The sequence below is a fragment of the Liolophura sinensis genome, unplaced genomic scaffold (assembly GCF_032854445.1).
Source record: "Liolophura sinensis isolate JHLJ2023 unplaced genomic scaffold, CUHK_Ljap_v2 scaffold_189, whole genome shotgun sequence".
Taxonomy (NCBI): Eukaryota; Metazoa; Mollusca; class Polyplacophora; order Chitonida; family Chitonidae; genus Liolophura; species Liolophura sinensis.
In genome coordinates this window covers 6,010-30,051 of record NW_027018128.1, presented here as the reverse complement: position 1 = coordinate 30,051, position 24,042 = coordinate 6,010, and the positions used below count along the sequence as shown (strand labels likewise).

General features: G+C 40.3%; 1 protein-coding gene and 1 long non-coding RNA gene across 2 annotated transcripts; both read left to right on the top strand.

Annotated features, from left to right (window-relative positions):
• The first annotated feature begins 1,289 nt into the window (after window positions 1-1,289).
• On the top strand, window positions 1,290-23,792 carry LOC135481502 (uncharacterized). Its single transcript, XR_010446015.1, has 6 exons — window positions 1,290-1,405; window positions 2,463-2,510; window positions 4,436-5,084; window positions 20,915-21,073; window positions 21,405-21,521; window positions 21,921-23,792. It is a non-coding gene; the product is annotated as an uncharacterized LOC135481502 (long non-coding RNA).
• LOC135481504 (uncharacterized) lies at window positions 5,225-12,094 on the top strand. The gene has a single exon (XM_064761323.1). The coding sequence runs from the start codon at window positions 5,225-5,227 to the stop codon at window positions 12,092-12,094; it is 6,870 nt and encodes a 2,289-aa protein (XP_064617393.1).
• Window positions 23,793-24,042: the final 250 nt, after the last annotated feature.

Here is a 24,042-nt window from a genome sequence, read left to right as displayed (position 1 = left end):
GAGTTACAGTTCATTGAAGTTACGTAAGTTTTTTGACTTTTTTGCTTATATCTCAAAAAGTTACACAGATATGCCGAAAATACAAGCAGATTCTGAATCAGCAGCTCAAGATACATCAGAATACGTTCAGAAAAATTGAACTTTGAGAACTTTTTGTGACGTCACAAATTCGACCAATGGCGTGCTTCCAGAGTTTTGACCGGAAGTGAACCATTTTCGCAAACTTTAAAGAACTCGTAACCTACTAGCTGCATATCAAATTTGAAAACGATCGGTTCAGTGGTTCTGGAGAAGAAGATTTTTAAAAGTTTTACACAAAATCCAATATGGCGGCCGAACCACGTGACATGAAAAAAAAATGGAGAATTTAGCCCTGGAAAATATCCGCCAGAATTTGTGTGCAAAAATTTAGACCTCTATGTTGAACGGTAAAAAAGTTTCCTTGCTAACAAAGTCGGTGAAAAAAAAAAAATAATAATAATAATAATAATAATAATAAGAAACTAGAATGGATCTGCGAATAGCAGATCCTAGGCCGGGATCCCGGATCGGATCGATGACGTTTTCAGCACCCAATAATACACGGTCCTTATCACAGAAAGTTTATACTTTTACGTATCAATCGGGCTGTGCCCGGTTTCTACCCACCATAATGCTGGCCGCCGTCGTATAAGTGAAATATTCTTGAGTACGGCGTAAAACACCAATCAAAAAAAAATAATAATCAAGTGTATTTCTCAGACATTTATACAGACATATTAAACTCTAAGTAATTCATGTTACTGACTCTTTTCAACTGTTTGTGCTTGATAGCATAATTTTTTATAAAATGATTTTGGCTTATAAATACGTAAAATGTCAGTTCCTTAGCGGATCAGACTGTCGATAAATGGAGATCGACCATTCTCTCTGATTATCCGACTTTGATAAGCAGATATGGCTTAGTATCCACAATTGAACACACAAGCCAAGTTTCATTAAATTCGGACAGGTGGTTCAAGTGGGCAGGCAAAAGTTGAATTGTTGTCTTGTCTATTATAAAACACAGTAAGTAGAAAAATTTCTTTGTAAAAAGTTAATAGAAGGATTTACTTTAATAGCATTATCTGAAAGTACAACTTATATAGAAGGTAACTTTGTGTGGATGTTTGGTGGCAACTGCGGAGGAAGAGGTGGGGGGTGGGGGGATTTGGTTTGCATTTGCTTTTCCGGCCTACATGGCAACTGCGAAGTGTCAGTCTATTTTTAGCGCATGACATCATTTTATGTGACCAATGAACGTCGGCCAATCCCTCTTTCTGCTTGTTTTCAGCTAGCTGGTGAAAGATTTTGTGTATCGGTATTTCTTTTGCAAGTGTTCGACGAAAACAGAGTTTGCTGTTTCATTGGATTGACAGAGCATAGTGTAAGTTACTCTTACATGTTCTCACTTATTTGGAATTTTGCTGTTGGGGTAGAATTCATGTGTATTACCGATGAACTTAAAACGATACGGTACTGCTGATGTTGACTGGTATGCCGTGCGTGTGGTGCAACAACAACAGGCGTACATTACACCACATGCATTCGTCTCAAAACAGCCGTTACAGTCATTTACTAATACCCTCTAACGGTTTTTCTCAAAATTCAGAGAAAGACAAGCAGTTACATACTAACAACTATTTTGAGACAAAGTCCTGTTAGACTTGATTGTAAGTTACAGTGAATGTTCTTAGTAGCTTGGATTATTATCAAAAGCGATTTGCTGGTCTTCTAATAGACATACGGGTATTGATAGATAGAGTGGGTAGGGGTCATCAAAACTACAGTGGTAGTGTATGAGAACTCAAACCCAGGCCTCCCGTTTTTCCCCCGTCTTTTTGGACAAGCTTAGCTTAGAGCAACATACATTCACACGCTATTTCGGTAGATGATGGGTTACATTTCAGGGCAGTATCTTGAACAGAAGTGTCAATTAGAATGAACTGATCGATTAGATGTGCCTTTTCATTGCAGGAACATCACTTCGTTCGATTTCTGTGGTTGCCATGTTTATCTGGTATCTATTTTCCTACATAATGCCATCAACTTGGTAGGGTTTACTGTCAAGGAGATAGCTCGTTTGGTTTTGCTAGTGCAGTTTTTAGTGGAGGCATAGATAGAGGGATGGTGATATGTAATGACAGTCGATTCAAGTTTGTGCTTATCCATGGTTACCGTTTAGCCATTTTCCCCTATAATGGTTTGCTATTAAGTATGGTCTCGTGTCCTCGCTACAAAGACAATTGTTTTGCTTGTTCTGTTTAGATTATTAGGTATAGTTTGGTGTTTATATGGGCTTGTCTCATGAATGTATTATAAAGGGTGGGCATTCTACATGCATGTTAGCCTATGGATTATTGTTACTAGTTTAATGCTGCTTGTTGCACTTGTTTGTTATACGCGTATCATGAGTTCACCTGACCTCTTGTTTTCATTTGCAGTGCAACATGCCACGGAAAAAGTACTGGAGAAAAACAAGATTCCATAAGGTAAGGTGGGCTCAATATATTATGTGCATAATATCATGTCTGTTTAGTTTTTACAAGCATTGGTACGTGAACTGAATTCTTATTAGTGATTATATTTGACAGTCTGCAGAAAAAGGGTGTATTTAACACTAATAAAAGGGACATTTTTATGTTTTAGGGAAAAATGGAGCTAAAGTTCAGGAATGTTCAACTCTTGTACTGACTGCATGATCATGGGGAAACAGGAGTTTACAAATGACATTGGATAGGGCTTGCATGGTTTTTAACTGCTGTTTTATGCTTACTACAATGCGGGTGGGTGGGTGTGGGGGGAGAAGGGGGGGGAATCATCAGATGCACCTAATTGGACCAAGATATCCCTTATACATGTACACTGGAACTGTTTTACTGTGGACTCTCACTGTGGACTCTCACTGTAACGATACAATAGTTAGACGGAGTTTTCTCCCAGTAAGTTATGCAGCACACCTGTAATAAATGGTGATATTTTCTAATCTGGGATATTATAAGACGGTGTTTCTTTGCAGAGATATGTTTTTTTCTTTACTCATGAAGATGTACTTGTTTGGTCATGGTCACAGATTGGTTATGGTCACAGATTGCAAATTAATTGCTGGTTGTCATAGTTTCTTCTGTTGAGAGACTATGCCTTAGATTTGGTACAAACAATCGGTAATGGCTAATCAAATCAAACTTAGCTATTCTTCCTGAATAAGCAAAATTATGACTTCTCAGAAAATACCACCCCCATTTTTGTACTGTTTACCGTTTTAAAAAAGCAGTAAAGTTTGTAAAAAGCTATAATTTGACACGAATTAATCATTCGTAATGAGCTCTGGAAGATAACATGTTATCTCTAAAATGGACACATCCATGAAATCCTGGACATCAGGAAACACGACTTGACATATGAACTTGTCAGCACTTTGAAGCTCACCTGCTGAAATCTGTGGCTGACATGGATGGGTGGGACTAACCATTCTGTCGCCCTGTTTTGGTTTGACTTTTTGAGCTGTGATGTGTTTGCATATCGAGAAATATGCTGACATTCACACTTTTTGCCTGAAACAGAACATAGCTCCAATATCCAGGATTTGTCCATATGAGTCCAGAAGGGATGAAATTGGACTGATCTTATTCTGTCTGTGACCAGATTTCTACAGATGTAATGACTCAAGAAACGTATTTATGACAATCCATTACTTTGATTAAGTATGGCGTGGAATAGACAATTTGACATTATCAGCATTACCTGTATCGTTTTCTCCATAAAATCTTTACCCATCTGAGTATTTTCCTGGATGGTTTATTGGTTAACAGCAATTCTAATGTGTAAACGTAGTTTTTAACATGGAAACCATAAGCAACAGCAGCGTGCTATGATTTTGTACACGGCGGATGGTCGTGGATTTCCCGCGGGTTCCACCCACCATAATGCTTACCGCTGTCGTATAAGTGAAATATTCTTGAGTACGTTGTAAGACACCAATCAGATAAATAAATAAATAAATTTAGTACAATGCACGGCAGAGCTTACAACAGACGCACATAAGTGTGTATGTCATATGGTATTGCATTACCAGTTTAACAAAAGCTGCCAGGTAATGGTGATGTGTATTGAAAGTTGTCTGCACTTTTTTTTTTATTACAAAAATGAAATAACACCTTCTGTGTTAAGGTAATTAAATATTGCAAAACTTCACTTTTTCTTGGCTTTACAGTTGTATTTGGGACTGTCTGTATTGATGTTTTGGATAAACTGGTAGCCTTTGTTACTCACAAGCAATACAAGTAAACTCCTCATATCAAACCGTGTGCCCAAAGCCTCAAATAATGGGGCAGCTCCCGCGCACAGCAAATTATGTAGACAATAATAGCATGGATGGCTGAAGTTCATTTCTTGATTGTATATCTTTCTTTTTAAGGAGACAAAAGGGGATGGAAACGTGTCAAAAAACAATGACAGTGACGAGTCTGGGACTGTTGTTTTTACAGAGATAAGTACAGTTTCTGGACATTTTCATCAAGGACATCCACAATTTATGCCAAACAGTGGAGCACAATGTGTGGCTAATAGTTGCTCAGCTATTCTGTATGATAAAGTAAAGCCAGTTTCTATGTGGACTAGTAATGATCTTGATGCTGTATTGATTTCTGGTGATGAATTGTACTCTAGTGTTAAACCTAATCTTCCTGCTGGTGAGACCCATTTGCTCATTTCAGACATTCCAGATGTGATGGACATGCACAATGGTACTTTCAGTATAAGGGCAGGTGAATCTTTGACAGGTTATGTACTTGGTATTGTTCATGCAGATCTGCAGTCTGATATTTTCATGCCACTGAGAGATGCTCTTGATAGAACACTATCTGTGTTTACTTCGTGCCTTATAACCTTCAATTCTTCTACATTTGCTATCATTAAACGAGACCAGTACTTATATGTCATTGATTCTCATTCCAGGAATGTAGAAGGTGTACAAGTTGTTGATGGGACTGCTGTAAGCATCAGATACACAGGTATAGAAGCGGTGTTTCAACACTGTACTCGTCTGGCTATTTCACTTAACACTGGTGAGTATGAACAGTTTGAGATTACTGGCATTGATGTAGTTACTCATGGGGATTGTGCTGATTCTGGTGATGTCATGCATGTACAGACTACATGGACATCTTCATCATTTAACCCACTGACAGACAAAGACCAAAGTCTAATGTGTAGGAAGCTAGAATTGCAGAAATTACCAGAACTTGATGCTCTTGGATCATCATCCTCCTTCCTTGGTCAACCATGCAGGACAAAGAAGATTAAAATGGATGGGAACTGTTTTTTTAGAGCATTGTCTTTTGCAATATCTGGCACAGAGGAGAACCATAGACGACTGCGACTATTAACAGTAAAACATCTTCTGGAAAACTCAAGGCTCTTCTCCCCATACCTTCGAGATGGATGTGTCACTGTAGAAAGATATGTACAGTCATCGAGGATGAAGTACTTACATACATGGGCCACTGAAGTAGAAATTCTCGCAGCGTCAGACATGCTCCAGACTGACATCTACACCTACAGTGAATCATGGTTGTTGTTTTCCAAGTCTCAGGCACGGGAGCAGATGAACAATTCAACTAGGGCTATTTATTTACATCATGTTTCAGGTTGTCATTATGATGTGGTTATTTGTGTAAAAAATCAGTCATTAGATCTTTGTACTGGAAATTGTTTACTGTGTAGTAACTACAGTACTGAAGGAATACAAAGCATAACACATGTGAAATGTGAGGAAGATGACAATATTGTCATAGGTGATGCAGTTAGTTCACGAAAAGACATCGGGAACAAATGCTTCCTTGGAAAAGAGTTGAAGAAGAAGATACATCGTGAACATATCCAGCAGAAAAGGCTCAAAACAGTGCATGACTGTACTGATGTGATGAAGAAGCCATCCGCAGAACTACAAAACACCAAGAAAGACCGAAACACATATGCTGCAAATGTGTCATACAGGAGACGTGTTTTGGCAGCTTATAAGGAGAAATATGCCAAACCAGAATACAGGGAATCGGCAATCCGACAGGGCAAGCAGAGATACAGTAGTGATGAATTGTACCAAAATAGGATAAAGGCGTACAGCAATGCGAAATATTTGTCGGACACCAGGCATAAACAGAAGGTCAAAGCATATAGCAAGGAGAGGTATTTGTCAGACACCAAACATAAACAAAAGGTCAAAGCATACAGCAAGGAGAGATATTTATCAGATACCAAACATAAACAGAAGGTCAAAGCATACAGCAAGGAGAGATATTTATCAGACACCAGGCATAAACAGAAGGTGAAAGCGTACAGCAAGGAGAGGTACTTGTCAGACACCATTCATAAACAGAAGGTGAAAGCGTATAGCAAAGAGAAGTATTTGTCAGACTCCAGACATAAACAGAAGGTGAAAATGTACAGCAAGAGAAAGTATATGATGGACACCAGACACAAAGAGAAGGTGAAAATGTACAGCAAGACGAAGTATTTGGTGGACACCAGACACAAAGAGAAGGTGAAAATGTACAGCAAGAGAAAGTATATGATGGACACCAGACACAAAGAGAAGGTGAAAATGTACAGCAAGAGGAAGTATTTGATGGACACCAGACACAAAGAGAAGGTGAAAACGTACAGCAAGAGGAAGTATATGGATGACGAGTTTAGGAAAAACAAGCAATCACAGCTGAAGAAAAAGTATTCAGAATCAAAGTCATACAGGAAAGATGTAATGAATAGACAGTTGGAACGCAGACGACAGAGGATAGCAGACCTTTCTTGTATTGATACAGTAACATCTGTTTTTCAACACTTAATAAGTGATTCACCACACCACATATGTGCAGTTTGCCATCGTCGTTTTTTCAGAGGACAGGTTGTTATATGTAAAAGGGAATCTTACTCACAAATAGGTCAAGTGGCTGGAAAACTTGCTGCCAAATGTATATCAACAAGATACGTCCACACATGCTCTTCAGATTGCAATGTTCCCTGTATTATTTATCTATCTCCGTATTCCAAGCTCTGGATTTGTTACACATGCCATAGGAAGATCAGATCAGGCATTTTACCAGCTGAAGCATCTGTTAACAGTCTACAGGTAGAACATGTCCCGTATGAATTGTCTTGTTTGAACCAACTAGAGCAACATTTAATAGCAAAACATATTCCCTTTGCTAAGGTGGCAGCCCTTCCTAGAGGTGGTCAGAGAAGTGTCCATGGTCCAGTTGTTTGTGTGCCATCCAACATTGACACAACAATTTCCTCTCTCCCACGACCAGAGTCAGATGATCAGCTGATAAGGGTAAAACTCAAGCGAAAATTATCATATAAAGGGCATTATAGGTATCAATTTGTAAACACGGCGCAAATTGAAAAGGCACTCGAATATTTGAAAGAAAATAACCCACACTATCAGGATGTTAATTTCAACAACAATTGGGTTAACAACTTGTCCTCTTCATCAGCAGGAGATGACAAAGAGAGTGATAATGATAGTCTACCAGATTTATGCGATCATGAACAACCTGGCAGTAATGAGGGCAAAAAGGCTGATCTGGGAAATGATGTTGAATACCTCGACTCAAGCCATACAGGAGATCAGGGGCTGATGATAGACAGTTGTTTGCAACCAGTTGACATAGGACAAGAAATACTTGATCAGTTCGCAGATAATGTACTTTGTTTAGCACCGAGTGAAGGCAATGATCCAATTAGACTTCTGATGAATGAAGAAAATGAAGCAAAGGCATTCCCTGTCTTGTTCCCTAAAGGATCACCGACATACTACGACAAAAGAGAAAAGAAAATAACTGTTTCACGCTATCTGAATACCAGGCTGATGCATGCAGACTCCAGATTTGCCAAAAGTACTGAGTATATATTTTATGCTCAGTATCTTTCAGAAGTTCAGCAGGTACTTTCAACTGTCTCTATTGCACTGAGGAAAAGTCGTCAACCAGACACTGAACAAACGATAAATAAACTCACTGATTATGACTCCTTGAGAGAAATCCTAAAGACTGACTCTGGATTCAAGTTCTTAAAGCCAATCCGAGGAACCCCAGCATACTGGCAATCTGCACAGAAGGATTTATTTGCTATGCTGAGACAACTTGGCATTCCAACGTGGTTTTGTTCATTTTCTGCTGCAGATATGAGATGGTCTGAGTTTATTCAAGCACTGCTGGTGGAAGAAGGCCGTGACATTGACATTACTGATATGGACTGGTCAGCTAAATGTGAATTGATCAGAGAGAACCCTGTTATGGCAGCACGGATGTTTGAACATCGATTTCAGTGCTTTTTGAAGGAATTTCTGCTGTCCCCTGCAAACCCTGTTGGGAAGATAATAGACTACTTTTACAGGGTAGAGTTTCAACACCGTGGATCACCACATACTCATTGTTTATTTTGGGTTGAAAACGCTCCCAAACTTGACCATAACTCGGATGAAGAGGTGACTGCCTTCATTGACAAGTATGTGACATGTGAAATGCCACCATCAGATGATGAAGTGCTTCAAGAGATCGTGTCCTCTGTACAGAAGCATAGTAGCCTTCATTCAAAGAGCTGTCGGAAAAAAGGTACGAACTGCAGGTTTAACTTTCCAAGACCACCAAGTAAGTGCACATTCATCTCTAGGCCAAGCTCTTCAGATGTTCACAACAATGATTGTAATGAAGCATCGATAGAAAGGGAAATGAATTGTGAAGAAGCTAAGCGAATCCTTGAAGCGTTGTGGGAGGCTCTCTCAAATCAAGAACATGCTTTTGGAAACACAGAAGATTTGTTCAGTGCTGTTGGAATAAACCAAGATCAGTTTCAGGAAGCATACACGATGCTGTCAAAGAGGGCCAGTGTTGTGCTCAGACGTGGCATGGATGATGTATGGTTGAATCAGTATAATCCTGACCTTCTGCGCGCATGGAATGGGAATATGGATATTCAGTTTGTGCTCGATGCTTACTCTTGCATTGTTTACATTATATCATATATTTCTAAGTCAGAAAGAGAAATGGGTCTTCTTCTGGAACAGGCAAGAAAGGAAACTTTGAATGGCAATGAAGACACTAAACAGGCATTGAAGAAACTTGGAGCAGTGTATCTTCAGAGTAGGGAAGTAAGTGCTCAAGAGGCCGTGTTTCGAGTCTGTAACCTGCACTTGAAGGAATGTTCAAGATTTGTTCAGTTTATTCCTGTTGGTGACGCCATAAAGATGAGTCTGCCCCTGAACGTGATCCAAAACAAGCTCAGTGGTGGTGATTTAAATGTAGATGATATGTGGATGACAAGCATAATTGACCGTTACAAGAACAGACCAGATAGTGATGAATTTGAAGCTATGTGCTTGGCAACATTTTGCTCCGAATTCCGAGTTCTGTCCAAGTCAGAGAAAATTTCAAGTAAAGCTCAAAATGAGGGATTGGTACATAAACTGAGGAGTAACATGGGGTACATTCGAAGAAGAACACGAACCAAACCAGCTGTGGTAAGATATCCAAGGTTTTCACCAGAGAATCAATCAGAGAAATATTTCCAGAGCATTTTACAACTGTTTTTGCCATACAGAACAGACTCGCAGCTGAAACCTGATGGGTTTAATTCATTTGAATGCTTTTTTGAGACCGGTGCTATAAGTTTGCTGAATAACACTAGTGTTGAGCTTGTCAAGGATATAGTTAACAGAAACAAGGCATCATTTGAAACAGATGCTGATCAAGTCACCAGAGCAGCGGAAATCCTTGAAATGGGTGGTCACTTAGAAGATGCATGGGCACAGATGTATCCTGAAACTGAAGCAGAAAGGATTTCTTGTTTTGAAGAAATTGTAGAGCTTGACGACATCCCTTGTGAGGCAAAAGACATACCAGATTTAGTACAGAATCAGAAGTCTGATTACACTATTGAGCCCCAACAGGGAGTTCTGTCTGGGAGTGAGGCAAAAGATCTTCTGCGATCACTGAATGAACGACAACTGGAGGTCTTCTACAAAGTTCGAAAGTGGTGTTTAGAAAAACTCCGTGATCTGGACACAGAACCTTTCTATCTTTTCATCACAGGAGGTGCAGGAACTGGCAAAACCCATTTGATTAGGTCTTTGCATTTTGAAGCCAACAGGCTTTTAGCACGGTGTTTGTCAAAGCCAGATGACACATCGATTTTAATAACAGCTCCGACAGGTGTTGCAGCTTTTAACATTAGTGCTTCAACCATTCACAGTACGTTTGGTATTCCTGTAGATGTAAAATTACCCTATCAGCCATTGGGAGAGGAAAAACTAAACACGTTACGTTTAAAGTATAACAGCCTTCAAATTTTAATTATAGATGAAATCTCTATGGTGGATCATAAGTTACTTGCTTACATCCATGGAAGGTTACGACAGATCAAGCAGTGTAAAGATTACTCTCCATTTGGAAAAGTGTCTGTGATTGCTGTTGGAGATTTCTATCAATTGCCACCAGTAAAAGGGAAGCCTTTATACAAAGACAACATTGGATTTAATCTCTGGTCTGAGTTCAAAATAGTGGAACTAACTGAAGTGATGAGACAGAAAGATCAAAGATTTGCAAATATGTTAAACCGTCTTCGTATCCGTAAAAAGACTGAGAGAATCACAGCTTCAGATATTTGTATGTTGACTGAGCGCGAGACCGGAGAAGAAGAAGGTGATATTCATATATTTGCAACAAATCAACAAGTTACAGAATTCAATCTCTCTAAATTGTCTCAAAGTGAAGAGGAAATTATTGCTTTTGATGCTGAAGACTTTGAGAAGGATCAAAGGACTGGAAAACTTAAGAAAAGAGACAATCAGTTCATAAGTACGGTGTATTCTAATTTGCCCAGAAAACTGTCTTTAACAGTAGGAGCACGAGTGTTACTTATGAAAAATATTGATGTTTCTGATGGTCTTGTGAATGGAGTCTTTGGCACAGTCTCGCATATACCATGTCCTGCGAGAGATGATGTACCAAATGTGATTTATGTTGTATTTGACAGTGACAGAGTTGGTATTAAGATGAGGAGAGAAAGTCAAATCCCTGATTGTGTACCATCCAGCAGTACACCAATTCACCGGGTAGAAGATAGAGTGAGTGCACGTGGTGGAATCAGAAGACAGTTTCCTCTGAAGTTAAGTTATGCTTGTACTGTACACAAGCTACAAGGTGTCACTCTTGACAGAGCAGTTGTTTCCCTGGACAAAATATTTGCTGCAGGCCAAGCTTATGTGGCATTAAGTCGTGTGAGATCACTGGAGGGGTTGACCATTCAGGATTTCAAAGAGTCTGTTATTTATTGTAATGATAGTATTACTGAAGCACTCTTGTCCATGTCGCCTTTCCTGAACTTCACATCTGAACACAACAATGACCAAGAAGCTGGTTTCGTGGAATTCAAGTTTATTCTTCATAATGTACAAGGATTAAGATCTCATATTCATGACATCAAAGGGGACAAAAGATTTACAACATCACATGCGATCTGTATTACAGAAACTTGGCTGTCTTCTGATGAATCAAGAGAAGGACAGTACTTAGAGGGATTCACATTTAACCATAAGACGAGATTTCAAAGCTATGATCAAAGCAATCCGTTGTTCAAGGAGTTAAAACAACAAGCTCATGGAGGGGTTGGCATTTTCCACAAATCTAATATAAAATGTGAAATGTTGGATCTCGCTATTCCTAACCTGGAGAGTATAGCATTCTACTTTAATGATCCAAACTTTGCTGTCATTGTCATTTACAGGCCATTGTCTTATAGTCTTCCTATTTTCATACAAAATCTAGATAAACTATTGAAAAAACTGGCGAATCTTCCATATGGTTGTGCAATAGTTGGAGATTTCAATGAGAACATATTGAAGTCGAATGTCATTTCAAAACTGTTTGCCTCTTACCATTTTCAGCAGCTTGTGAAAGAACCAACCACAGAAAACGGGACACTGATTGATCATGTTTATGTCAGACATGTCCATTTGAAAACAGTCAAAGTCATCCCAACTTATTTTAGCTACCACGATGCCATTATGTCCATATTATAAGAAGAGCAGGTAAATGATAGGTAAAATATGGACCTTAATGATGACTTGTTTTGCTGACAACGGGCCTACCGATTGACCTGAAAATTCAGAAACTCCATGTTGCACAAAGGCTACATACTTTATGAATATTGTATTCTGTAACAAAGCAGTAATGGCTATGCTGCAATTGTATTCTGGTGCTAAAGTGATATATGGATGTCCAACTTCTGGCTATACTACACGTAGAGCAATAGTTTGAATACTGTCCTTCCATGCTATACTCAGAATAAAGCAGTACACAGCTATCATACTGCCTGCCTATACTCACTGAAGCTGAACACTACCCTATTCTACTACCCATGTGTACTATCTAAAGCAGTACCGGCTATCGTACTATCTGGCTATACTGAAACTAAAGCAGTACCGGCTATCGTACTGCCTGGCTATACTGAAACAAAAGCAGTACCGGCTATCGTACTATCTGGCTATACTGAAACTAAAGCAGTACCGGCTATCGTACTGTCTGGCTATACTGAAACTGTACCACTACCGGCTATCATACTATCTGGCTATACTGAAACTAAAGCAGTACCGGCTATTGTACTGTCTGGCTATACTGAAACTATACCACTACCGGCTATCATACTATCTGGCTATACTGAAACTAAAGCAGTACCGGCTATCGTACTATCTGGCTATACTGAAACTAAAGCAGTACCGGCTATCGTACTATCTGGCTATACTGAAACTAAAGCAGTACCGGCTATCGTACTATCTGGCTATACTGAAACTAAAGCAGTACCGGCTATCGTACTGTCTGGCTATACTGAAACTAAAGCAGTACCGGCTATTGTACTATCTGGCTATACTGAAACTAAAGCAGTACCGGCTATCATACTGCCTGACTATACTGGAACTAAAGCAGTACCGGCTATCGTACTATCTGGCTATACTGAAACTAAAGCAGTACCGGCTATCGTACTGCCTGGCTATACTGAAACAAAAGCAGTACCGGCTATCGTACTATCTGGCTATACTGAAACTAAACCAGTACCGGCTATTGTACTGTCTGGCTATACTGAAACTATACCACTACCGGCTATCATACTATCTGGCTATACTGAAACTAAACCAGTACTGGCTATCGTACTATCTGGCTATACTGAAACTAAAGCAGTACCGGCTATTGTACTGTCTGGCTATACTGAAACCAAACCAGTACCGGCTATCGTACTGCCTGACTTTACTGAAACTAAACCAGTACCGGCTATCGTACTGCCTGACTTTACTGAAACTAAACCAGTACCGGCTATTGTACTGTCTGGCTATACTAAAACTAAACCAGTACCGGCTATCGTACTGCCTTGCTATACTGAAACTAAACCAGTACCAGCTATTGTACTATCTGGCTATACTGAAACTAAAGCAGTACTGGCTATCGTACTGCTTGACTTTACTGAAACTAAACCAGTAACGGCTATTGTACTGTTTGGCTATACTAAAAACTAAACCAGTACTGGCTATCATACTATCTGGCTATACTGAAACTAAACCAGTACCGGCTATTGTACTGTCTGGCTATACTGAAACTAAAGCAGTACCGGCTATCGTACTGCCTGACTTTACTGAAACTAAACCAGTACCGGCTATTGTACTGTTTGGCTATACTAAAAACTAAACCAGTACCGGCTATCGTACTGTCTGGCTATACTGAAAATAAAGCAGTACCGGCTATCGTACTGCCTGGCTATACCGAAACTAAAGCAGTACCGGCTATCGTACTGTCTGGCTATACTGAAACTAACGCAGTACCGGCTATCATACTGCCTGGCTATACTGAAACAAAAACAGTACCGGCTATCGTACTATCTGGCTATACTGAAACTAAAGCAGTACCGGCTATCGTACTCCCTGGCTATACCGAAAGTAAAGCAGTACCGGCTATTGTACTGCCTGACTTTACTGAAACTAAACCAGTACCGGCTATTGTACTGTCTGGCTATACTGAAACTAAAGCAGTACCGGCTGTCGTACTGCCTGGCTATACTGAAACTAAAGCAGTACTGGCTATCATACTGCTTGACTTTACTGAAACTAAACCAGTACCGGCTATTGTACTGTTTGGCTATACTAAAAACTAAACCAGTACCGGCTATCGTACTATCTGGCTATACTGAAACTAAAGCACTACCGGCTATTGTACTGTCTGGCTATACTGAAACTAAAGCAGTACCGGCTATCGTACTGCCTGACTTTACTGAAACCAAACCAATACCGGCTATTGTACTGTTTGGCTATACTGAAACTAAAACAGTACCGGCTATTGTACTGTCTGCCTATACTGAAACTATACCACTACCGGCTATCATACTATCTGGCTATACTGAAACTAAAGCAGTACCGGCTATTGTACTATCTGGCTATACTGAAACTAAAGCAGTACCGGCTATCATACTGCCTGACTATACTGGAACTAAAGCAGTACCGGCTATCGTACTATCTGGCTATACTGAAACTAAAGCAGTACCGGCTATTGTGCTGTCTGGCTATACTGAAACCAAACCAGTACCGGCTATCGTACTGCCTGACTTTACTGAAACTAAAGCAGTACCGGCTATCGTACTGCCTGACTTTACTGAAACTAAACCAGTACCGGCTATTGTACTGTCTGGCTATACTGAAACTAAACCAGTACCGGCTATCGTACTGCCTTGCTATACTGAAACTAAACCAGTACCAGCTATTGTACTATCTGGCTATACTGAAACTAAAGCAGTACTGGCTATCGTACTGCTTGACTTTACTGAAACTAAACCAGTACCGGCTATTGTACTGTTTGGCTATACTAAAAACTAAAGCAGTACCGGCTATCGTACTGTCTGGCTATACTGAAAATAAAGCAGTACCGGCTATCGTACTGCCTGGCTATACCGAAACTAAAGCAGTACCGGCTATCGTACTGTCTGGCTATACTGAAACTAACGCAGTACCGGCTATTGTACTGTCTGGCTATACTGAAACTAAAGCAGTACCGGCTTTCGTACTGCCTGACTTTACTGAAACTAAACCAGTACCGGCTATTGTACTGTTTGGCTATACTAAAAACTAAAGCAGTACCGGCTATCGTACTGTCTGGCTATACTGAAACTAAAGCAGTACCGACTATCGTACTGTCTGGCTATACTGAAACTAAAGCAGTACCGGCTATCGTACTGCATGAATTTACTGAAACTAAACCAGTAACGGCTATCGTACTGTTTGGCTATACTAAAAACTAAAGCAGTACCGGCTATCGTACTGCTTGACTTTACTGAAACTAAACCAGTAACGGCTATTGTACTGTTTGGCTATACTAAAAACTAAACCAGTACTGGCTATCATACTATCTGGCTATACTGAAACTAAACCAGTACCGGCTATTGTACTGTCTGGCTATACTGAAACTAAAGCAGTACCGGCTATTGTACTGCCTGACTTTACTGAAACTAAACCAGTACCGGCTATTGTACTGTTTGGCTATACTAAAAACTAAAGCAGTACCGGCTATCGTACTGTCCGGCTATACTGAAAATAAAGCAGTACCGGCTATCGTACTGCCTGGCTATACCGAAACTAAAGCAGTACCGGCTATCGTACTGTCTGGCTATACTGAAACTAACGCAGTACCGGCTATTGTACTGTCTGGCTATACTGAAACTAAAGCAGTACCGGCTTTCGTACTGCCTGACTTTACTGAAACTAAACCAGTACCGGCTATTGTACTGTTTGGCTATACTGAAAATAAAGCAGTACCGGCTATCGTACTGCCTGGCTATACCGAAACTAAAGCAGTACTGGCTATCATACTGTCTGGCTATACAGAGACTAAAGCAGTACCGGCTATCGTACTGCATGGCTATACTGAAACTAAAGCAGTACCGGCTATCGTACTGTCTGACTTTACTGAAACTAAACCAGTACCGGCTATCGTACTGTCTGACTTTACTGAAACTAAAGCAGTACCGGCTATCGTATTGCCTGGATTTACTGAAACTAAAGCAATACCGGCTATCGTACTATCTGGTTATACTGAAACAGTACCGGCTATTGTACTGCCTGGCTATAGTGAAAGTGAAACAGTACTGCATATCGTAGTGCCTGACTTGACTGAAACAGTACCGCATATCGTACTGCCTGACTTGACTGAAACAGTACCGGCTATTGTACTGCTTGGCTATTCTGAAACTGAAGCAATACCAGCTATTGTACTGCCTGCCTCTACTGAAACGAAGGCAGTACCGGCTATCGTGCTACTTGACTATACTGAAACTGAAGCAGTACCAGCTATTGTACTGCCTGCCTTTACTGAAGCTAAAGCAGTACCGGCTAACGTGCTGCCTGACTTGACTGAAACAATACCAGCTATCATACTGCTTGGCCATATTGAAACTAAAGTAGTACCGGCTATCGTACTGCCTGGCTATACTGAAACTAAAGCATTACCGGCTATCATACTGCCTGGCTTTACTGAAACTAAAGCAGTACCGGCTATTGTACTATCTGGTTATACTGAAACTAAACCAGTACCGGCTATCGTACTGCCTGACTTTACTGAAACTAAAGCAGTACCTTCTATCGTACTGCCTGACTTCACTGAAACTAAACCAGTACCGGCTATCGTACTGCCTGACTTTACTGAAACTAAACCAGTACCGGCTGTTGTACTGTCTGGCTATACTGAAACTAAAGCAGTACCGGCTATTGTACTGTCTGGCTATACTGAAACTAAAACTGTACCGGCTATCGTACTGGCTGGCTATACTGAAACTAAACCAGTACCAGCTATTGTACTGTCTGGCTATACTGAAACTAAAGCAGTACCGGCTATCGTACTGCCTGACTTTACTGAAACTAAACCAGCACCGGCTGTTGTACTGACTGGCTATACTGAAACTAAAGCAGTACTGACTATTGTACTGTCTGGCTATACTGAAACTAAAGCAGTACTGGCTATCGTTCTGTCTGGCTATACTGAAACTAAAGCATTACCGGCTATCATACTGCCTGGCTTTACTGAAACTAAAGCAGTACCGGCTATCGTACTGCCTGACTTTACTGAAACTAAACCAGTACCGGCTATTGTACTGTCTGGCTATACTGAAACTAAAGCAGTACCGGCTATCGTACTGCCTGACTTTACTGAAACTAAAGCAGTACCGGCTATCGTACTGCCTGACTTTACTGAAACTAAACCAGTACCGGCTATTGTACTGTCTGGCTATACTGAAACTAAAGCAGTACCGGCTATCGTACTGCCTGACTTTACTGAAACTAAAGCAGTACCGGCTATTGTACTGTTTGGCTATACTGAAACTAAACCAGTACCGGCTATTGTACTGCCTGGCTTTACTGAAACTGAAGCAGTACCGGCTATCATACTCCCTGACTTTACTGAAACTGAAGATGTACCGGATATTGTACTGCCTGGCTATACTGAAACTAAAGCAGTACTGGCTGTGGTACTGCATGGCTTTACTGAAACTGAAACAGTACCAGCTATCGTACTGCCAGACTTTACTGAAACTGAAGCAATTCAGGTTATTGTACTGCCTGGCTATACAGAAACTAAAGCTGTACCGGCTGTTGTACTGCCTGGCTATACTGAAACTAAAGCAGTACTGGCTATTGTATTGCCTGGCTTCACTGAAACTGAAGATGTACCGGATATTATACTGCCTGGCTATACTGAAACTAAAGCAGTACCAGCTGTCGTACTGCCTGGCTATACTGAAACTGAAACAGTACTGGCTATCGTACTGCCTGACTTTACTGAAACAGTATCGGCTATTGTACTGCTTGGCTATACCTAAGCTAAAGCAATACTGGCTATTGTACCGCCTGGCTATACTTAAAGTGAAACTAAAAGCAGTGCCAGCTATCGTTCTGCCTGGCTGTACTGAAAGGGAAGCAGTACCAGATATTGTAGTGCCTACCTATTCTAAAACTAATACAGTACCGGCTATTGTACTGTCTGGCTATACTGAAACTAAAGCAGTACCGGCTTTCGTACTGCCTGACTTTACTGAAACTAAACCAGTACCGGCTATTGTACTGTTTGGCTATACTGAAAATAAAGCAGTACCGGCTATCGTACTGCCTGGCTATACCGAAACTAAAGCAGTACTGGCTATCATACTGTCTGGCTATACAGAGACTAAAGCAGTACCGGCTATCGTACTGCATGGCTATACTGAAACTAAAGCAGTACCGGCTATCGTACTGTCTGACTTTACTGAAACTAAACCAGTACCGGCTATCGTACTGTCTGACTTTACTGAAACTAAAGCAGTACCGGCTATCGTATTGCCTGGATTTACTGAAACTAAAGCAATACCGGCTATCGTACTATCTGGTTATACTGAAACAGTACCGGCTATTGTACTGCCTGGCTATAGTGAAAGTGAAACAGTACTGCATATCGTAGTGCCTGACTTGACTGAAACAGTACCGCATATCGTACTGCCTGACTTGACTGAAACAGTACCGGCTATTGTACTGCTTGGCTATTCTGAAACTGAAGCAATACCAGCTATTGTACTGCCTGCCTCTACTGAAACGAAGGCAGTACCGGCTATCGTGCTACTTGACTATACTGAAACTGAAGCAGTACCAGCTATTGTACTGCCTGCCTTTACTGAAGCTAAAGCAGTACCGGCTAACGTGCTGCCTGACTTGACTGAAACAATACCAGCTATCATACTGCTTGGCCATATTGAAACTAAAGTAGTACCGGCTATCGTACTGCCTGGCTATACTGAAACTAAAGCATTACCGGCTATCATACTGCCTGGCTTTACTGAAACTAAAGCAGTACCGGCTATTGTACTATCTGGTTATACTGAAACTAAACCAGTACCGGCTATCGTACTGCCTGACTTTACTGAAACTAAAGCAGTACCTTCTATCGTACTGCCTGACTTCACTGAAACTAAACCAGTACCGGCTATCGTACTGCCTGACTTTACTGAAACTAAACCAGTACCGGCTGTTGTACTGTCTGGCTATACTGAAACTAAAGCAGTACCGGCTATTGTACTGTCTGGCTATACTGAAACTAAAACTGTACCGGCTATCGTACTGGCTGGCTATACTGAAACTAAACCAGTACCAGCTATTGTACTGTCTGGCTATACTGAAACTAAAGCAGTACCGGCTATCGTACTGCCTGACTTTACTGAAACTAAACCAGCACCGGCTGTTGTACTGACTGGCTATACTGAAACTAAAGCAGTACTGACTATTGTACTGTCTGGCTATACTGAAACTAAAGCAGTACTGGCTATCGTTCTGTCTGGCTATACTGAAACTAAAGCATTACCGGCTATCATACTGCCTGGCTTTACTGAAACTAAAGCAGTACCGGCTATCGTACTGCCTGACTTTACTGAAACTAAACCAGTACCGGCTATTGTACTGTCTGGCTATACTGAAACTAAAGCAGTACCGGCTATCGTACTGCCTGACTTTACTGAAACTAAAGCAGTACCGGCTATCGTACTGCCTGACTTTACTGAAACTAAACCAGTACCGGCTATTGTACTGTCTGGCTATACTGAAACTAAAGCAGTACCGGCTATCGTACTGCCTGACTTTACTGAAACTAAAGCAGTACCGGCTATTGTACTGTTTGGCTATACTGAAACTAAACCAGTACCGGCTATTGTACTGCCTGGCTTTACTGAAACTGAAGCAGTACCGGCTATCATACTCCCTGACTTTACTGAAACTGAAGATGTACCGGATATTGTACTGCCTGGCTATACTGAAACTAAAGCAGTACTGGCTGTGGTACTGCATGGCTTTACTGAAACTGAAACAGTACCAGCTATCGTACTGCCAGACTTTACTGAAACTGAAGCAATTCAGGTTATTGTACTGCCTGGCTATACAGAAACTAAAGCTGTACCGGCTGTTGTACTGCCTGGCTATACTGAAACTAAAGCAGTACTGGCTATTGTATTGCCTGGCTTCACTGAAACTGAAGATGTACCGGATATTATACTGCCTGGCTATACTGAAACTAAAGCAGTACCAGCTGTCGTACTGCCTGGCTATACTGAAACTGAAACAGTACTGGCTATCGTACTGCCTGACTTTACTGAAACAGTATCGGCTATTGTACTGCTTGGCTATACCTAAGCTAAAGCAATACTGGCTATTGTACCGCCTGGCTATACTTAAAGTGAAACTAAAAGCAGTGCCAGCTATCGTTCTGCCTGGCTGTACTGAAAGGGAAGCAGTACCAGATATTGTAGTGCCTACCTATTCTAAAACTAATACAGTACCGGCTATTGTACTGCCGGCTTATATTACAAGTAAAGTAGTACCGGCTATTGTAATGGGTGGCTATGCTAAAATGAAAGCATTACAGGTTATTTTAAAGTAGTACCAAATATATTACTGCTTGGCCATATTGAACTTGAGGCATTAAACTGACGGAATACAGGCTATTGTACTGCCTGGAGCAAATGCATTACTGACTATCATACTGCCTGAATCCCAAGCAGTGTGGGCCAGTGTGCTGTAACTAAAGGTAAGTATCTTTGTAGGAAATATTATCATTCATATGAACCAGTGTCGCTCAATAAGTCAGCCCCCTAAAGATATTTGGAGATCGCTTTGTCCAATGACTGAAATGATGTTCTAAACATTACATCGAACACAAATTACTCACTCATTCAGTCATCCTCAAAAAAAAAGAACCCACTTAAAAACCGTTAAAATGGGAAAAAACTTTTGTACATAGCTTAATCGGGTAATGTACATAGTTGTGTTTAGTGTACTTGATTTGTTCTTTTACAGGAGCTTAGGTCATGGAAATCTCAGTAATTGTTGGCACTGGAGCTTGTGGGAGAAAAAAACTTTTGATATCTGCAACTGCAACTTCCTGTGAAGTGAATCCCAGAAATTCAGTGCTTATCGATGCAGCTCAAATTGTATCCCAGTTGTCTTCTAGTTAATGTAAGTATGTCGTGTATGTAGTTTAAAATGTTTATGACATCTTCCTCTTTGGTATTTGACATGCTAATTTACACTTGTAATGTTATGCTCGGACTATAACATATTACGCTCACTAGCCATTAGGTGTAAACACATGCCTCTGACGGGGCCTCTTTAACATTAGATTTGATGGGAGATCAGATTATGAAAGAATTTTAGATTGATTAATTCATCTCTGCTGATTATTGTGTTGAAAATAAACCTATGTTTCCTAAATTTATTTCTACAGCCAACCCATTTAAAACGTTGGTCAGAAAGAAAGAAATTAATGACAGAATTTTGTGCATAACAGGCACTTCAGTGATCAATTTCTGAGGGTCTTGGTGGCAAGGTGGACGATTATGGCAGAAACATGCTATTGGACATCATTTGTTGGACACCTCCTGCAGTCCACCGCAGTATAATACAAGTGAGAAGTTATCAGTGACTTGCCACTATTCCTGTAAAACTACTGGATAAATCTTCGTTCAAAATCTTAATCTCGTGAATGAATTTGTGATCTGGAACTTTCATGTAATATAAATGAATGTCTCAAAACCAGCTTTGATTAACCCCATTACATGTAACTTAAAAGACAGGAGAAAATATATATTAGCTAAAATAACACACGTGCAAAGGCAGAGTAGATATATCCAGGTACAGCTGTAACAGTCTTATGAATAGAATATTGTGGGCGTTAAGATGACTTCAGGGAATCGCTTGTTTATAAAGCTAGTTCATCAGACTGAAAGTCTCTTAAAGTGACACTGTGTTTGATTGAATTGTCTTCACTGGTTTCATGTTAATGTTAAAATATGACTATTTTCAGGTGCTCTCCTCCTCTCACCATTACCACTCTGCGTTTATCTTCGGATAGACACTGGCGGCTCAGGACCTTATGGAATGGACCAGTATATCCCGCAAAAATGGAACAAAATGGCAGCAAAGAACTCAAAAGTCGTATATGCCATCTTAAGTCAGTATCACTGTGGGTGATGGAGAGTAACACTTCCATCTAAACAAATGTTACCTCTAGAACACTAATACTGCGAAGAACTTGCGCATGTGGTTTCTTTTTATGACAACTTGACAAATCTATCTTATATGGTTAGATCTGCTGAGAAGGATGGTAAAATGTTAGGTGTGCTGGGAAGCATAATTCGTGTGGCAAATCAAGAAAATCGCCAGATCACAGAAGCTATCGGCTGGCTGGAAAGTTGAAGATACAACATCTAGATTGAATTAAATGATGACCTATAACAGCTACAGAAAACTTTCGCTATTTCTAATTCAGGTATTAACCATTCCGGATGTGAGCCACGTGTAACAAGCCCTTTATGATAGTAACATTTATTGGTGGTAACACCTGAATGAACTGTCTTGTAGATACTTCACTAACTGTACCGTAACACCATCATGTATGCGAAACTGAAACTGTAATTCAAAATTGAGGTAATATATATATTCGCCTTACATACCACAAATCTCTGTGAGTTCAACTCCAGCTTATGCTATCTTCTTCTCTGTTTGTAAGTGGAAAGCTCTGGCTATAAGTGGAAAGGTCCGACAGCAACCTGCAGAAGGTCGTGGGTTTCCCTAGAGCCCGGTTTCCTCCCACCATAATGCTGGCTGCCGTCGTATAAGTGAAATATTCTTTAGCACGGCGTAAACACCAATCGAATAAGTAAATAAAGACATACCCCAAAGTATGGACATCTCTGATTTTTGTAAGTACAATTACAGTGGATTTTTTTAGTCGCTCTGGCGGGCAACCAAGGCGTTCAACTCTGGTTCACCCCTCTCACCATGGTTGCCACCCACTTTTTGTGACATTTTGGTATATGATCATTTAACGTACAGTACAATAAAATGCAATGACATAAAAAATATCTGATAAAAGTGATTTTGTGATTGGTGCTGAAATGGTTAAATACGTTTTGATCCATCAGTTATGTTGCCTTTGAATACCCTTTTGAAAAGTATGAAACTAAATTTTTAGGCAGCCATATTCATTTTCATTGATGTACGGATTGGGTGACAGCCAAATTACATTTTTGTGAACAGAATTTTTCGGACATGTATTTTTTGACCAAATTCAAAGCACGGTCGATTCATGAATGAAATGTACACTTTATCCGAATATAGCCGACATATTTCCTGGATGATACAGAAGACGGCTTATATCGTATATGTAGTAGCAGATTAGTCAAGTATGTTTTGTACGGTATATTCGACCGTGAATGTAATATTTGATGTTATATTTTGTTGTTGTGTGAGACGACACTGTAGGATGAATTAAGTTTTGTAACAGAAGATATAAACCAAGAGAAAGGTCGTTATTGAGCGATTATACAGTACGAAGCATTTTAATTTTTATCATGTACTGTGAAGAGTTCTTTTCCGTCGAGCCTCAGTAAGCGTCATTTTCATTTAGCTTGTTTATGTACGATTGGTATAACTGTGTTATGGCAAAGTAAATCCAAAGGGCAGAACTCTTAATCAGTGATTGTTTCTCCCAAGGAAAGTTCGACCATGGAAAGACTGCACTTTTGAGGACATGCATGCAATCCTGGCTTTCCCGCCGAGCGAGTCACGCGGGCGCTCAAATGCGACTTCACCCTTACGGGGTCGTCTCACATTTTCGAATGGTCATTTATCTATTTCAATTCTGTCGATTTTCTAACCGTTCACGGGTCCCCCACCCCCACTCCTTTTTTTCGGCACTAGTTGTGCTATATATGTAACTTTACCTGAATAAAGAAAATGTACTTTTCACTTTGGTGTTATTCAGTTGCTGTATATTTTCAACAATCCCCACCAAGTAAACAGTTTACTTTCTTGACTAGCATTAACACACACACATATATACTGGAAAATATTTCGATTTCTACACAGCACAGTGACAGAGGCTTGTGCGGTTAGGTTAAATAAAGTGTGTACAAACAATACAT